General features: G+C 37.9%; 1 protein-coding gene across 1 annotated transcript in view; it reads left to right on the top strand.

Annotated features, from left to right (window-relative positions):
• LOC121826189 (vomeronasal type-2 receptor 116-like) overlaps window positions 1-18,185 on the top strand; it is a 33,239-nt gene that overhangs the window by 11,495 nt on the left and 3,559 nt on the right. Inside the window, exons 2-5 of the mRNA XM_042269993.2 lie at window positions 4,633-4,912; window positions 5,283-6,089; window positions 6,756-6,980; window positions 15,529-15,652. Of these exons, the coding sequence (XP_042125927.2) occupies window positions 4,633-4,912; window positions 5,283-6,089; window positions 6,756-6,980; window positions 15,529-15,652 (1,436 nt within the window). The remainder of the gene's footprint in view (window positions 1-4,632; window positions 4,913-5,282; window positions 6,090-6,755; window positions 6,981-15,528; window positions 15,653-18,185) is intronic.

Genomic DNA, 18,185 nt, shown 5'->3' with positions numbered 1-18,185 from the left:
GTTTTATTTCCTTGGTTTCTGCTTCATTCCTAGTCTTCTGGCCAGTATGACTGGCCAGGAGGTTATCTCTGCCTGCACTGGGGGTTGAAACAAGGCAACAAGGAAAGGTGTGGGATGGTGAATGATGGCTGTAATGAAGAGAATGAGGGGTATCTGCAGAAAGGCACCCTACCTGGAGTTTCGGTGCCTGGCATGGCCTATGGTCAAACAGGGGACCTGAGCCTGAATTGGAGTTGGGACATGGTGAGGGGGGTCAAGGAGGTATAGGGGTTAGAGTATTTGGGCACTGAGAATGTTTGGGTGATCCATGAAAATATAGCCTACCTGGAATTCTAGTCAAGAAGGCATGGCTTCTAGTCAAAAAGGTGCCCCTGTTGGAGTTGTAAGCCAGGATATGGTGACGAGAAGGGGAGGAGCAATTGAGAGTAGAGTGGGCAGGCACTGAGAGGTTGGGTCAGTCCATGCATAGGTGGCCTACCTAAGATTCTGGCAGGAAGAATGGCCTCTAGTCCAGCAGAATGTCTCCACTCTGTACCACATTTTAATTAGGTTATTTGTCTTCTAATGTGCAGTGGTCTTTTGTTTGTTTGGGTTTTTTCTTTATATAGTTTAGATGTCAGTGCTCTTGGATGATTAGTTTCCCCCCGCAAAAAAAAAAAAAAAAAAAAAAAAAACCCTTTACCCATGTTGTTGCTTTCACTCTGTCTGAATGATGCCATTCTTTCCATAAAAAAGCTTTTCAGTTTCATGAGATTCAAGTAATTTATTGTTGTTTTGGGTTTCTGGGTTGCCAGTGTTGTGTTCAAAAGCACTTTTGCTGTACCAATGAGTTCAAGACTATTGCTCTATTTTCTATTTCATCCTATTTAGTGTATCTTGTCTTAAGTTGAGGTCTTTGATCTACTTGGATTTAAGTTTTGTGAAGGGTGGTAGGTTTAGATAAATGTGTGTTCTTTATCATTCAGCTACCCAGTTTGGCCAGTGCCATTTTATGAAGATGTTTTCTATTTTTCCCAATGTATATTTCTGGCTTCTTTATCAAAAATCAGTTACTCATAGGTCGATGTGACATTGTGTCTTCAATTATATTCTATTGATCAAAATGTCTGTTTTGTGCCAATATCATGCTGTTTTTATTACAACAGTTATGTAGTACAATGTAAGGTCAGGGCCTTTGTAAGCTATCCTAGTCTTTTCTTTCTTTTCATATAATACTGAAAATTCATTTAAGTAGCAAAACAACTAATTTATAAACAATATTCTATATCATTTGACATATTAAACATTCACAGAACAATAATAGCCATGGGTTAACTGAAAAACTCACTTTTAACAACGCATATATGTGGTGGTATTGTGTTCCCCAAAATATTGTGTACTCTAATAAACTTATCTGGAGTCAGAGAACAGACAGCCACTAGATACAAAGGCTAGAAAATGGTGGCACTCACACCTTTAATCCTAGCATTCCAGAGACAGAAATCCCTCTGGATCTCTGTGAGTTCAAGGCCACATTGGAAACAGCCAAGCATGGTGACACATGCCTTTAATCCCAGAAAGCCAGCCTTTAATCCCAGGGAGTGGTGGTAGAAAGCAAAAAGATATATGAGGCGTGAGGACCAGAAACTAGAAGCATTTGGTTGGTTAAGCATGTGGCTGGTTAAGCATTCAGGATTTTGAGCAGTAATTCAGCTGAGACACATTCCGGATGAGGACTCAGAGGCTTCAAGTCTGAGGAAATAGGACCAGCTGAGGAAATGGCAAGGTGAGATAGCTGTGGCCTGTTCTGTCTCTCTGATTTACCAGCATGGACCCCAATAACTGGCCTCAGGTTTGATTTTATTAATAAGAACTTTTAAGATTCCTGCCAAATGGCTTCTTTTGCCAAGAAGAAGATAAACTCCATATAGAGTGTCTTCGATGCCCAACATCCTCTCTGAAGTTAATTGGTGCTGCCAGGAGCAGAACTGTCTCACTCTCCAGAAAGCCTAAATTTTTAAAAATATTTTAAATGCCATATTCTGTGGGTCTTTGAAGTGTTTGAGGGTTACCTGTCTATCTGAAATATGTCTATATATACCTAGAAAACTTAACATGAATATAAGTTTTACTATCATGGAAGACTAAATATTAATCTGTATTTTTAATTGTCCATTAAAATCTAAATGAGTTACATAAACATAATACCTCAAACAAAATAGAAATATATATACAGTATAACAAAATTCAGTTTAAACGTGTATCAATAAACCAAAATCCATACCAATGTAAAACATTTTAGAAAAGTTGCTCTTTAAAAGTAGGTTTAATAATCTACCCTTGCATACTATCATATCTATATCATATATCTTGCATACTATCATATCTATATCATATCCCCTTTTCTACTTTAGAAAGAGATTGCATTTATATTTAACCTGTTTTACATAAAATATTGGTTTTTTCTCTGTCCCACACTAGAGGGCTCTTCTGATATGGGACACAAAAATTTCTTAACCTTTACTTTTAGTAATATGCTTGGGTTTAGAGAAGGAGTGAGCCAATTCCACCTCCAAAGCCAGCTAGGTATATTTGGGGATTTGAGCATAGCTTCTTTTACTACTTCCTGCTGGATGGGGGAAGCTATATTGTATGGGGACACAAAGAAAATTTTAGGATTATGGAGTAGTCTGTGAGGGTGCATTGTCTGAGCCAGTTGCCTTGGAACTGTTCTGGATATTAGGTCATCTGGACCATGGGGTCATCAGAGACCTTTCAGGTGGTCTTGGCTGGTAAAACCTGATATATCTTAATCTGGAACAAATCCATAGGTTCTAGCTTTCTGTGGAAGCAAAAGCCGAGCCTCTTTTCCAAAGCAACATATCCTTACATCCAAATTTTGAAATCAAGGTACCTTTAAAATATATGTATTTGTTTAACTTGACAGCTTTTATGATCAATTGTTTTTCTACAGTTAAAAATCCCAAAGACAACACAATCTAGATTCTCTGTGTAATATCCATCTTTATGTGGCTTATTTTTTTATACTACCTTTACAGTCTCTTTAAAGACTTCATTTTTAAAAACTATGTATTTCTTTATATAACTGTATATATTCCTTTTTCTCTCTCTTCCAAACCTACATACATTTTTACACACATTGTAAAGCATTTAAAGTCTTGTTTCATCTGAATCTCCCTCATTGTGTAACTATTGCTTTAAACTGCAACATTTGTAAGACCAAAATGGCAGCTGTGGCTGGTGGCTCTGCCCACCTCAGCTTCCCAACATGGCAGTGGTAAGTTTATCACCAGCTTGGAGAGCCATCAACTCAGCCCAGAAAACTTTTTTTTTGGTACTACCAAAGACTAAATCCATGATGCAGCATAATGTGCCACTTGCAGATGTCTCATTCCTGCCATACTGCTGTTCAAATACTCACCCCAGGAACCTGCCAACTTGAGAGAGACAACTAGAAAGTTGTTTTTAGCTCCATTTTGGATTGCTTATTAAATATTCTCAGGATTAAGGAGGAAACTAGAGCCTTTGGACACCATTTGTAGCTAGAGTTTTTCTAGTCCTGCCTGGCCCACAGTCAGGAGAACTCTCTCTCCTGCCAGTCCCACAGCTGCTCAGATCCAACCAAGTAAACACAGAGAGACTTATATTGCTTATAAACTGTATGCCGTGGCAGGCTTCTTGTTATCTAATTCTTCTATCTTAAATTAATCCATTTCTATTACTCTATACTTTACCATGCGGCTCCTGGCTTACAGTACTTTACATCTCCCTTGCCATGGCTGTGGCTGGCAGTGTCTCTCTGCCTCAGCCTTCCACTTCCCTTGAATTCTCTTCTCTGCTTGTCTTGCCTATACTTCCTGTCTGGCTAATGACCAATCAGTGTTTTACTTATTAGCCAATCAGAGCAACACATTTGAAATACAGAACATCCCACAGCAAAGAACACATACTCTTCATAACCATAACAAATTCATGACATTGGCCAGTACTGCTTCTATGTAAAAAAAAAGTATAGCTATCTAGATAACAGATAATACCAAATTATTTTCTACATATTGTAAGAATTAGAATTACAATGTAAATGTATGAGGAGATCCAGTGTTGGCCAGGGCTTCTTTTCTGTTCCATGGAATGCATAAAGACTTTCACTGTGTTCACAGAAAACAAGAATTGTAGGAAATTTCAAAATTATAGAATCCCGAGGCCGGGCGGTGGTGGCGCACGCCTTTAATCCCAGCACTCGGTTGGCAGAGCCAGGCGGATCTCTGTGAGTTCGAGGCCAGCCTGGGCTACCAAGTGAGCTCCAGGAAAGGCGCAAAGCTACACAGAGAAACCCTGTCTCGAAAAACCAAAAAAAAAAAAAAAAAAAAAAAAAAAAAAAAAAAAAAATTATAGAATCCCATTGATAGAAAATATTCCCCCACCCTCTCAAAAAAATAAAAATAAAATATCATTTGAGGATCCTCATATTCTTCCCCATGACTCACATTCTAATGTGACACAATGATAGGATCTATGTGAGTCATCATAAACCTGGGTCAAGAAAAAAGAATCCAATGCTGAACCCACTGAGTGTGATTAACATTATGGTTTTTGGAACCTAAACTCTCATTAATATTATCCTGTTTTCAGGTTGACACCAAAGAACATCCACTTGATATTCTCTCTTTATTTTGCCATGGAAGAAATCAACAGGAACCCTCATATTTTACCAAATATTTCACTGCTAGTTGACATTAACTGTAATCTGTTTGCTAGTCATATAAAAACTGTTTTGTCCTCAAGAGGAACTGAACATTTTCCTAACTACTACTGCACAAAACAGAGAAGATACTTAGTTGCACTTACTGGACCATTGTGGAGAAAATCTGCCATTCTTGTGCCACTCCTGTACACCTCCAGAACTCCAGAGGTAAGACTGGGTGGATTACTTTAAATGAATTACTTTTTCCCTTCACATTAACTTTCTGGGTTCCAAGAGCAATTGAAAAGGCTGAGACTGGGTGTGTGTCTATGCTGATCCATAAAGCATAAATACTCAAACATTTTCTGTGAGGAAACATAACTTTATCACAAATAGGCATGAATGAATGGTGAAATATATTACCTGAAAATTTAATCTGTATTTGTTTAGATAATCACAAGAAATTAGATATGATTTTAATAATTAGATGAAGAATTCATAATTTCTAATTCTCCCCACATTTGTTTAGGACACTTAGATATTAGACTGTTATGCATTCCATCATCTTCATATTGTTGCTTATGTCTATGTCTTTCAGCTTTACTATGGTCATTTTCAATCTCTCCTCAATGTCCATGAACAATTTCCTCACCTGTATCAGATGTCTCCCAAGGACACATCTCTAGCACTAGCTATGATATCCCTAATGGTTCACCTGAAATGGAACTGGGTGGGAATGATCATTTCAGATGATGACCATGGAAATCAATTTCTGTCTGAATGGAGAGGAGAGATGCAAAGAAACATTGTCTGTTTAGCATTTGTGACTATGATCTCAACAGATCAATTCGTATACTATAAAATGTTAAATAAGTATTATAACCAAATCATGACATCATCAGCAAAAGCTGTGATTGTTAATGGAGACAAAGAATCTCAACTAAAGTGGAACTTTATCCTATGGCAATCTCTAGACATTCGGAGAATCTGGGTCAGTGTGTCACAATTTGATATGATCACAGTAAGAGGAGATTTCTTGCTTAAATCCCCTCATGGGACTCTCATTTTCTCACATCAGCATTCTGAGGTATCTGGTTTTAAACAATTTCTGCAGAGAGTGCATCCTTCAAACTACAGTACTGAAATTTCTCTTGCAAACCTGTGGTGGACTTATTTTAAGTGTTCCTTACCATCATCTAATTGTAACAAACTGAAGTATTGTTCAACAGAAACCCTACTGAAATGGTTATTTAGGACACCATCTGGAATGGCCATGAGTGATACAAACTATAACATATATAATGCTGTGTTTGCTGTGGCACATTCAATCCATGAGGTGCTTCTGCAACAAGTAGACACATGGTCCAATAATGCTGGGAAGGAACTGGAATTTGACCCCTGGAAGGTAGTGTGTCTTACACTGAATAGCATGTGTCTCATAGAGTTGATGTTCTTAAAGGGAAACATAAGATCTAAATGCATGTAAGTAAGGAATCTTTTTCCTAAATGCCTATGTGCCTGTACCCTAGCACTGCATGTGAGGTAGATCATGTTAGTATCATAAATGATGTTGCAGCCAACACTGGCACCCAAGTCAGGATTTTATAATCTAAGTCAAGAAATTTTGCTCAGATGTTTCAAACACACACACACACACACACACACACACACACACACACACACACACACCCCTCATGATTTTAACAATTGAAAAAAATATTTTCTCACATAATTATTAAATGGTAATAAGTAAATTACTTGTCTTTTTGTGATCGAGAAATTGCTGATCAATGTAATGAAGAAAGTAAAAAGAAGTAGGAAATGTGTCACTTCCTTCAAGCATACATTTCAGGTGTGCATGTGTTAAGGCATGACCTCCAGCAAGAAAATTGTATATTTAAGGCATATTGAATCTTTATACCTACATTGAATTTCTTCTTTTCTATTACTGAGTACTTATAATAGTTACATTTTTAGGAAAGGCTATTGAAAATTAGGATCATTACAAACAATATATTGTCTCGCCTAATGCGTAGGCCCAGTTGAAATTAAAATGACAAATGTGTTTTAGATGTTCTCTTTCCTGAAGAACATACAATTTGTAAATCCTGCTGGAGACCTTGTAATCATGAACCAGAAACTAAAACTGGATGCAGAGTATGACATTTTCTACATCATGGATTTTCCACCAAATTTTGGACTTAAGGTGAAAATAGGAAAGTTTTCTGGAGTTCCAAATTACCAACAATTGTATATGTCTGATGAAATAACAGAATGGGCTACAGGTCTTAGACAGGTAATTTGGTCTTAATTCTAATGCTTTACGTGTAGCATAAATGCCTAAAATTAAATGGTCTGCTTATGCTTCCACATGGGATAAAGCACTTTGACACTTATTGCTCACTTGCTTTCCACCCTCCTAGATTCATTCTCTCTCTCTCTCTCTCTCTCTCTCTCTCTCTCTCTCTCTCTCTCTTTCTCTCTCTCTCTCTCTCTCTCTCTCTCTCTCTCTCTCCTAACTATATGTAAGTCACATACATTCATAAAATTTGGCTGGGGATGTCTTTCTGTATCCTGTAATTTGTTGATCTGATTGATTGATAAATAAAACACTTACTGGCCAGTAGCCAGGCAGTAAGCAAAGTCTAGATGGGATAAGCAGAGAGGACACTTCTGATAAGGAGAAGGCTGAGTCAGGAGATGCTTACAGCCGCTGCCACCATGAGAAGTAGATTGTAAAGGTACTGCTAAGCCACAATACACATGGCAAAGTATAGATTTATAGAAATGGGTTAATTTCAGATAAAAGAACTAGATAGCAAGGAGCCTGCCACAGCCATACAGTTTATATTTAATATAAGCCTCTGTGTGTTTACTTAGGGGACGTTAGTGAGAGAGATTTGTCCTGACTGCCAGCAGTCCAAGACACAGGAAAACTTCATCTATAATATTTATCTTAAAAAACAAAGAAATTTTGTTCTATTTTTTCTTCTGTTGAAAAAGGGTTCTTCTCTCATATAATATATGCGGATTATAGTTTACCTTTCCTCTGCTCCTTCCAGTTTCTCCCTCCTCTTCCTCCCCTCCAGATGCACTCCCTTTCTGTTTCTCAGTAGAAAGTAATAGGTTTCTTAGAGATAACAATCAATCATAGCAAAAGAAAGTATAATAAAATGAAGGAAAAACTATCATATTGAAGTTGGACATGGCAAGCCAACAGACAGAAATGAATCCCATGAGTTGGTGCAAGAGTCAGAGACCCACTTATTTTCAGAATCAGAGGTCTCACAAAATTCAAACCTAATATTTTAATCTAGACCTGTTACAGACCCATGTAGGCTCTGTACTTGCTGCTTCAGTCACTGTGAGCTCATATCTGCCATTCTTAGTTGATTCAGAAGACCTTGTTCTCCTGGTGTCCTCTGTCTCCTCTGGCTCTTACAACTTTTCTACCTCCTCTTCTACAGGATTCCTTGAACTCAAATGGGAGATATTTGATGGAGACCTCACACTTAGACTCTCCAAATATTATGTGTCTGTGGGTTTCTGAATCTGTTCCCATATCCTGCTGGAGGAAGCTTCTCTGATGATGACTGGTTAAGGCACTGATCTGTGAATATAGCAGAACAACATTAAAAATAATGTCATTGATTTTGGTTTTTAGACAAACTTGTATTGATCTCTGAGCTGTCGAGTCTCTGGTTCATGGTTACCCAAGCTGTTTTGGGTATGATTTCTTCTCATGGAGTTGACTATAGGTCAACAGAGACATTGGTTGTATATTCCCATGAGTTCTGTGCCAAAATGACCCTAGCATACTTTGTTGGCAGGATGTATTTTAGGTCAAAGGTTTTGTGGCTGGGTTGGTGCCCACATTTATCTTTGGTAGCCTGAAAACTGTCTTCTGAAACAACATAGAATGTAGGGATGAGGGCTCAATGTAGGTAGCAGATTGACTTCATTTTCAAGGCATTGTAATGCATGTTCTCCTCCATGAGGAGGCCCCACTGTCAGTTTGCAGAGAGCATTGATTTGTCTTAGCAATGGCCTGCGTTAGAGATTTCCATGGGATCCCCTTAGCCAACAATTCAATTGAATGTAACCTAGTTCTATGGTTGGAAGTCTAGCTTCACTACAAGAGATGGTTATTTGGGACTCTTTATCATACATTACTAGAAGTCCTCATTAGGATCACCTTCATAGATTCCATGAGTTTTCCATTGCTCTGGGTCTCCACAACACTCCTCAAAAGACCCCCTAATTTGAGGTGTCTATTCATTAACTCTCTCCCTTCACCATATGTCTTCCTACCTGATTCCCCCACTCTTGTCACCACCCAGCCCCAGTCTATAAATAAAATCTATTCTACTTCCTACTCCCAGAAAGATCCCTGTGCCCTCTCATGCCTCCTCATTACCTGACTTCTCTGGGTCTATAGATTAGAGCTAGGTTATCCTTTATTTAAAGGTTAATATTCATCAATAAATGAATACATGCTATACTTATCGTTCTGGATCTCTGTTACCTAACTCAGAATGGGTTTTTTTTGTAGTTCCATCCATTTGCCTGCAAGTTTCATAACATCATTTTTTTAAACCTAAGTAATATTCATTTGCATAAGTATACTATATTTCTTTATCCATTATGCTGCTAAGGTTGTTTCTAGTGTCTGATTATCATGAACAAATCTTCAATGAATGAAGTTGATCAAGTGTCCTTGTGGTAGTATGGAGTGTCCTTCACATATATGCAGAAAAACAGTATAGCTCGGTCTAGAGATATTTGTTGTCATATTTCTGAGAAACTGACATTTTGATTTCCATGCTGGATATACAATTAGCACTCCCCCAGCAATGGAACTGATATCCCCTTATTCCACATTTTCACCAGCAAGAGATATCATTTGTGTTATTAAACTTAGCCAATCTGACAGGTGTAGGATGGAATCTCAAAGTAGTTTTGTTTGGTATTTCCCTGATGGCTAAAGATGTGGAACATTTCTTCAAGTGTTTCTCAGCTATTTGAGATTCTTCCCTGAGAATTCACTGCGTAGGTCTGTTGTATTTTTTAAATTGGAATATTTGTATTCTTATTAATTGATTATTTGAGTCTCTTGAATTCCTTCTATATTTTAGATGTTAGTCCTCTATCAAATGTGGAGTTGGTGAAGATCTTTTTTCATTCTGTAGACTACCTCTCTGTCTAATTGATGATGTCCTTTGCCTTACATAAGCTTTTCAGTTTCATGAGGTCCCATTTATTAATTGGCAGACTAAGTGCCTGCAATACTGGTGTTCTGTTTAGAAGGTCATCCCATGTGCCAATGCACTCAAGGCTATTCCCCCACTTTCCCTTCTATAATGTTCATTTTATCTCTCTTTTTTTTTATTTGGTTGTTGTTGTTGAGGTCTGTGCTCCACTTGAACTAGAGGTTTTTGCAGAGTGATAAATATGGGTGTATTTGCATTCTACTACATACTGACATCTAGTTTGACCAGCACCATTTGTTGAAGATGCTATCTTTTTTCCTGTGTGTGTTTCTGGATTCTCTACCAAAAATCAGGTGTCCATATGTATCTGAACTTGTATCTGGTCTTCATTTAAATACCATTGAGCAATATGTCTGTTCTAATGCCAATACCATGTGGTTTTAATGATTATAGCTCTGTAGTACAACTTGAAACAAGAGATGGGGATACTTCCTGCAGCTCTTTTACTGTTCAGGATTGTTTTTGCTCTCTTGGGGTGATTATTTGTCTGTATGAAGTTGTGAAATGTCTTTTCAAGGATGATAAAGAATTGTATTGGGGCTGGGCGTTGGCGGCACATGCCTTTAATCCCAGCACTCGGGAGGCAGAGGCAGGCGGATCTCTGTGAGTTCGAGGCCAGCCTGGGCTACCAAGTGAGCTCCAGGAAAGGCGCAAAGCTACACAGAGAAACCCTGTCTCGAAAAATCAAAAAAAAAAAAAAGAATTGTATTGGAATGTTTATGGGGACTGAATTGAATCTGTAGATTTCTCTTGGAAGATGGCCATTTTTACTATTTTAACCCTACCAATCCATGAACATGGGTGATCTTTCCATCTTCTTATTTCTTCTTCAAATATCTTTCTCCAAAGACTGAAGCTTTTATTGTAGAAAGATTTTCTTTGTTTGCTTACAGTTTACCCAAGATGTTTTATATTATTTGAGGGTATTATGAAAGTGGTATTTCCCGGACTATCTTTTGTTTTTCATTTGTACATTGATGGGCAGTTGATATTTTTAATTAATATTGTGTCTAGCCACTTTGCTGAGTATATTTATCAGCTGTAGGAGTTTTTTGGTGGATTTCTTTTTAATGTCATTCAGGCATACTATCATATCCTCTGCAAATAATGATACTTTGTATCACCTTGATCTATTTCAATTATCTGACTGACATAGCTAAAATTCAAGTACAATATTTAATACATATGAGGAATGTGGACAACCTTGTCTTGTTACTGATTTTAGTGAAAGGGTTTTCAATTTCTTTCCATTAATTTTTATGATGGCAATAGGCTTACTTTAAATTACCTTTAATATCTTTATGTATGGCCCTTACATCCCTAATCTCTTCAGGTCTTTTATTATGAAGGAATATTGGATATTGTCAGAGGCCTTTTGTGCTTCTAGCATAGTTTCATTTCTTTCAGTTTATTCATATAGTGGATTACACTTACTGATTTCCCTATGATGAAATATCTCTCCATCTTCTGGATGAAACCTACTTGGTGATGGTGGATGATCTTTTTTATATGATCTTGGATTTGGCTTGCTTGTATTTTATTGAGTAATTTTTAACCTATTTTTTGTGAGGGAAATTGGTCTGTAATTCTCTTTCTTTGTTGAATCTTTATTTGGTTTTGATATCAGGGTAACTGTGGACTCATGAATTGGGCAATGCTCCTTCTGTTCCAATTTTGTAGAATAACTTGGGGAAGATTAGAGTTAATTCTTTGACAGTCTATTAGAATTCTATGCTGAAACCATGTGGCCATGAGTTTTTTTGTTTGTTTGTTTTGTTTTGATTGATTGCTAGAGTTTTTTCATTTGCTTGATTGGTTTTTTGTTTTTTCTTTTGGTTTGTTTCGCTTGGATTTTTCCTCTGTTTTTGGCTAGAAGAATTTTAATGACTACTCTGATTTCACTGGGGGTTATAGGTTTGTTTAAATTGTTAAACTGACCTTGATTTAACTTTAGTAAGCTATATCTGTTGAGAGAATTGCCCATTTCTTTTTGATTTTCCATTTTGATTGAGTACAGGTTTTTAAAGTATTTCCTGTGGAGCATAGGTTTTCTGGTTATGTACTTATAATTTTCTGATTTCCTCACTCTCTGTAGATATTTCCTCCTTTATGTTTTGTTGTTATTATTAATTTAATTATTCTCTCTCTGTCTATCTTGTTGACTTTCTCAAAGACCAGCTCTTTGTTTCATTGACTCTTTGCATTGTTCTTTTTGTTTCTATTTTATAAACCTTCAGTTTGATTATCTCTTGCCATCTACTACTCAGGTGTGAGTTTATCGCTGTGTTATAGAGCTTTCAGGTGTGCTGTTAAGTTGATAGTATGAGATCTCTCCAGTTTCTTTATGAAGGCAATTACTGCTAGGAACTGTTCTCTGTGCTGCACTTTCACAGTGTCGCATAGGGTTTGCTGTGTATTCAGTTTCACTGAATTCTAGGAAAATTCTAATTTTTTTCCTGATTCCTGTCTTGACTCATTTTTCATTCAGTAGAGAGTTGTTCAGTTTTCATGAGTTTGTAGGCTTTCTGGTTTTTTCTATTGTTGATCTTCAGATTTTTTTTTCTTTGGATTTTTGAGACAGGGTTTCTCTGCGAAGTTTTGCGCCTTTCCTGGAGCTCACTTGGTAACCTAGGCTGGCCTCGAACTCACAGAGATCCGCCTGGCTCTGCCTCCCGAGTGCTGGGATTAAAGGCGTGCACCACCACCACCCGGCTTTGATCTTCAGATTTAATACCTGGTGGTCTGATAGAATACATGGAGTTATTTCAGTTTTCTTCTATATGTTGAGGATGTTTTGTGTCTGAATATGTGGACAATTTTGGAGAAAGTTCCATGAGGTGCAGAGTATAGAAGGATTCTTTGTGTGTGTGTGTGTGTGTGTGTGTGTGTGTGTGTGTGAGAGAGAGAGAGAGAGAGAGAGAGAGAGAGAGAGAGAGAGAGAGAGAGAACTGGTCTGGAAATAACAATTAGGTCCATTTGGTTTAAAATGTCTCTTAGTTCCAGTATTTCACTGTTGAATTTTTATCTGGGAACCATCCATTGGTGAGAGTGGAGTGTTGAAGTCTCCCACTATTCATCTGAGAGTACCAATGTATGTTTAAGCTGTAGTGGTGTTTCTTTTACAAACCTGGGTGCCCTGGTGTTTGCGGCATAGATATTAAGAATTAAAATACCAATTTTTTGAGATTATTTTCTTCTGTTGAGTATGTAGTATTTCTCTCTATTTTTTATATTAGTTTTTGTTTGACACTTATTTCATTAGATATGAAAATGGCTATACCTGCTTGAGTGTTAGATACATTTTCTTGGATTATATTTTCCCAACTCTTCACCCTGAGGTTATGTCTATACCAATGTTAGGGGGTATTTCTTGGATGCATCAGAAGCATGGATCCTGTTTAGACAATCAATCTGTTAGGCTGTATCTTTTTATTGGGGAATTGAGACCTCTGATTTTGAGATATCCATTACCAATGATTATTCATTCATGTTATTTTACTGGGGGAAAGGAGAATAGTGCTTGGAGAGAGAGAGAGAGAGAGAGAGAGAGAGAGAGAGAGAGAGAGAGAGAGAGAGAGAGAGAGATTCCATTCTTTTAATTTTTCTGGTGTGAAATTCTTTTCTATAATTTGATTTGTGTTGCTAACCTCTTTAGTTAGGATTTTCCCCTTCAAGTATCTTATGTACAACTGGATTTGTAGATAGATATTGTTTAAATTTGACTATTTTATGGAATATATTATTTTCTCCATTGATGATTGGTGAAAGTTTTTTGGATAGTATAGTAGTCGGGCAGCAAACATGGTCTCTGTCTGGCACTTTCTGTCTTTCAGAGAGTCCATTGATAAGTTGGGATAACTCTAAAAGGCCTGTCTTTACATGTTAATTGGTATTTTCCTTGCCAACTTTAAAATTCTTTCTTTTTTCTGTATGCTTTGTGTTTTTACTGTTATGTGGCAAAAAGCACTTTCTTTTCTGGTTCAATTTATTTGGTGTTCTCTATGCTTCTCGTACCTTTATAGTAATCTGTTTCTTTATTTTAGGAAATTTTTCTTCTATGATTGTATAGAAAATATTGTCTGAGCCCTTGAGCCGAGTTTCTTCTCCTTCCTCTTTCTCTATTATTCTTAGGCTTGATCTTCATAATGTTCCCAATAGCCTGTCAGGATTTTTTTTCAGATTTAATAATTTCTTTCACATATGTACACATTTCTTCCATCATAAATTCAAGGACTTATATTTTATCACTCATCTCTTGTATTCTGCTAGGGAAGCTTTCCTCTGTAGTTCATGTCTATTTACTAAATTTTTCACCACAAAAATTCCCTTGGTTTGGGGTATTTTTATTGATTCTATTTCCATTTTCAGGTCTTAAACAGTTTTATATATTTCCTTACACTATCAGCTTGTGCTTTTCCGTGTTTCTTTAAGGAATTCATTAATTTCCTATTTATGACCTCCATCAAATCCAAAATGGTTATTTTAAGGTATTTTTCTTGTATGTTCAGGTATGTTTAGATATTCAGGGCCTGCTGAGGTAAGATAGCTGGGCTCTCATGAAGACATACTGTCCTGGCTGTTGTTGATTGATTTTTATGCTGGCATCCTGGCATCTGGGTTTTGGATGCTTAAAATTCTTGGTGCTGATGTTTGGATTTGTCTTTGTTGGCTGTGGTTTTTTTCCTTGGTTTCTGTTTCCTCTCTGGATGTTCAGAGTGGATGTCTGTGTGTTATCTGTGTATTGCCTGGCCTGTTCAGCCATTTTGTTCACAGGGAATGCCTGCTGGTGTTTGAGGTTGTGTAATTAGGATGAGTTGAGGAAAAAAATGTTAGAGGAGAAGGTCTTTGTGGTCCATCGAGGACAATATCAGACAGGAAAGGGAGAACACAGCAGGTTTATAGCTACAGAGCTGGGAATGAGACTAAAATAATTGTATCTCAAGAGTATTAGAAAGAGGTTGAGTCTGTTACAAAATACTTGTTGACTTGGGAGGAGTGGCACTTGAATTATCAGGAGATTCCTACTAGAGTTGAAGGCTGGAAATCAGTAGTGAATTGGGGGAGGAAGTTTAGGAAGGAATATATTGTTGGACCCACATGAGATATAAGCATGGGTGAGGGAAGGCTGCAGATGGCATTCTGTTGCAGCACTAATGAGAATGCAGGATTGTATCTAGGGGAACAGAGAGACAGAAGAAGGCCTGCCATAGCCTACCTAGCTTTTCTGGCAGGTGTGGTATCTATTTAAGCAGGGCATACCTGCTAGAGTTGGGTACTGTGATATGGGGATGAGCGAGGAAAGGGAGGTTAAGAAGCAATGGTCTATGGCATCTATGGGAGATGTGGGTAGGAGGAGGGAGGCTGCAACCGGTGTTCTGGTGCAGCACCAGGGAGAAAACTGTGGAACTGTGTCTGGAGGAAAAGAGAAGCATGAGAAGGTACTGAAATTATGCTTTATAATATGATGCATGTATGTAAAGAGAGACTTTTCAGTGGATCCATACTGTGAATCACTGCTGCTTTTGTCATATATGTTGAGCTTTTTACTTAAAAAATGTATCTGATTTTCCTCAGACTCCACCCTCCATATGCAGTCAGCCCTGCAGCCCTGGACACAGAAAATCCCCTCAGCAGGGAAATGCTGTCTGCTGTTTTGATTGTAACCCCTGTCCAGAAAATGAAATTTCAAACATGACAAGTAAGAATATAATTTACCAAAATATTCAACAGATTGTTTACTTCTTACCATATTTATATAGTTCTCAAAGATCTCTTTGGGGAAAAGGAAAAGATAAATGTCGTTATAAACTTAAAGTTAAGAACACTGCTATTTGAAATAATATACTGCCTTGTTCATGAATGACACTATAGTCCCATCATCCAGAACAAATGAACTTAGCATTTCCTCTTAGACATATTTTTCTTTCATTTTTCTTTATTAAGAAATTTTCTACTCACTCCATATACTATCCACAGATCCCTCTTTCTCCCTCCACCCACTCCCAGCTCTCTTTCCCAAGCCACCCTGCATCCCCACATCCCCCAAATCAAGGTCTCCCAAGGGGAGGCAGCAGAGCCCGGCACACCAAGCCTAGGCAGGTCCAAGACCCTTCCCACTGCACCAAGGCTGAGCAAGGTGCCACGCCAGAGGCACTGGGTTCCAGAATCCTGCCCATAGACTAGGCACAGATCCCAATCCCCCTGCATGTGTACCCCCCAAACAGTTCGAGCCAAACAACTATCTTAGACATTTCCTTGTATTTTTCCTCAGCATCTAACCTATATTTCAGAATTCAGCATATTGTAATAAATTGTAAATACTTTTCAATATTACTAAAGATATGAATACTATGCACCTTTCTTAGTTACAGTTTCTAATGCTGTAAAGAGACACCATGACCATGACAACTCTTATAAAGGAAAATATTTAATTGGGGTGGCTTACAGTTCAGATTTTTAGTCCAATATCAACATGGTGGGACATGGTGACATGCAGGTAGACATGGTGCTGGAGAAAGAGCTGGAAATTTTACATCTTGATACAAAGGCAACTGAAAATGAACACTGGGCCTGATAAAAGAAACCTCAAAGATCACCCCAACAGTGGCACACTTCCTCCAACAATGCCACAACTCCTAATAATGCTACTCCCAATAAGATTATCAGGCCCAAAATTCCATTCAAACTACTCCATTACACTTTGTGCCCTCCATAATCTTCTAACAACATCATAATGCAAAATGTCCAATTTCAAAAATCCCCACTATTTATCACAGTCTCAACTATGTTTAAAAGTACAAATACAATGTCTCTTCGGAGATTCATGCTATCTCTTAACCATAATCCCCTATAAAATCAAAATCAAAAATAAATCACATACGTCCAATGTACAATAGCACAGGATATACATTACCATTCTCAACCCAGGAAAGGGAGCACAGTGAGATACTTGACCAACACAAAAATGAAGAGCTGGGGAAGGTCCAAACTGTATCTCCATGCCTGATGTCAAAACACTCTTCAGAACCCCAACTCCTTTCAGCTTTGTGGACAGCAATACACTTCTCTCTCTTGTGCTGTTTCCAGGACCTGTTAGTAGCTCTCCCAAAAAGGTTCTGGCATCTCAGACATCTTGGCATTTCCAAGTAATCCAGACTTCACCTTCACAGGTTCACACAATGGGCTCTCTGGGCCTCCATTCAGGGATACCCCTGACACATGCCTGGCCTCAGCAACAGTCCTTAATCATTGAGGATGTGTCCATAATCCCTTTCTTCAATCCTTAAAACCAGAACCACGTGGCAAAATTCCCAGTTCTGCAACTTACTGGGGCTGCAGGATGGTCTCCTTGTTCAATTACATCTTTACCAAATTTCTGTTTTCAATGGTATCCTTCACTGCCTGAGCTTAGCTATCCTGAAACTGAATCTGCAAACCAGGCTGACCTCAAACTCAAAGATGTGCCAACATTATCCTATTGAGTGCTGAGATTAAAGGTGTACACCACCACACCAGGCTCTATGCTTTTTTTAATTCTTTTTCACAATTTGGAAACTTATATGGGTGGGATCTTGTCATGAGGTGACCAATACGTTCATTCCACTTCTTAATCAGTTGAACTCCTTAACACAGGACTTAGCTCCATTCCAATTCCTAGTGTTCCTTTTCTCCTCAAATTATACATTTTGTATTTACCTTGCTCACCTGTTCCTTTATAAATCTTCAATAGAGTTAATACTAATAAGCACACATGGCAATTTTGTGGAGCTTTTTGTGCTATTTTCTCAATATTGGGATGTTTTGAGATTTCCTCGGTCTATACAATTAATCCAAAACTCCTCACTTTAGCCTCAGGCAGAGTCTTCAGACAAGGGGAGAAAGCACCTGCATTCTTCACCAAAATATTACAAGGATCATGTCTAGGCCCTGTAATAATTATCTTCTTCTCTGAAACCCTTTGAGCCAGGCTGCCACAGTTCATCAAATAACATTCATCACCACTGTCTCCCATGCTGTCTATTAAGCCGCACTTAAAGCTTTTCTAATCTACTGTCCCAAAATCTATATTCTTTCAAATAAAAGTACAATCAGGCCTATAACATCAATACCTCAGTCATTGAGACGAATTTCTCTCTTACTTGGGGTTTCTGCTGCTTTGAAGAGACACTATGACCAAGGAAAATCCTATGAAGGAAAACATTTAATTGGAGTGACTTACAGTAACAATGTTT

This window comes from Peromyscus maniculatus, chromosome 1 (genome assembly GCF_049852395.1).
Source record: "Peromyscus maniculatus bairdii isolate BWxNUB_F1_BW_parent chromosome 1, HU_Pman_BW_mat_3.1, whole genome shotgun sequence".
Classification (NCBI taxonomy): Eukaryota; Metazoa; Chordata; class Mammalia; order Rodentia; family Cricetidae; genus Peromyscus; species Peromyscus maniculatus.
This window is presented reverse-complemented; position numbering and strand designations above follow the sequence as displayed.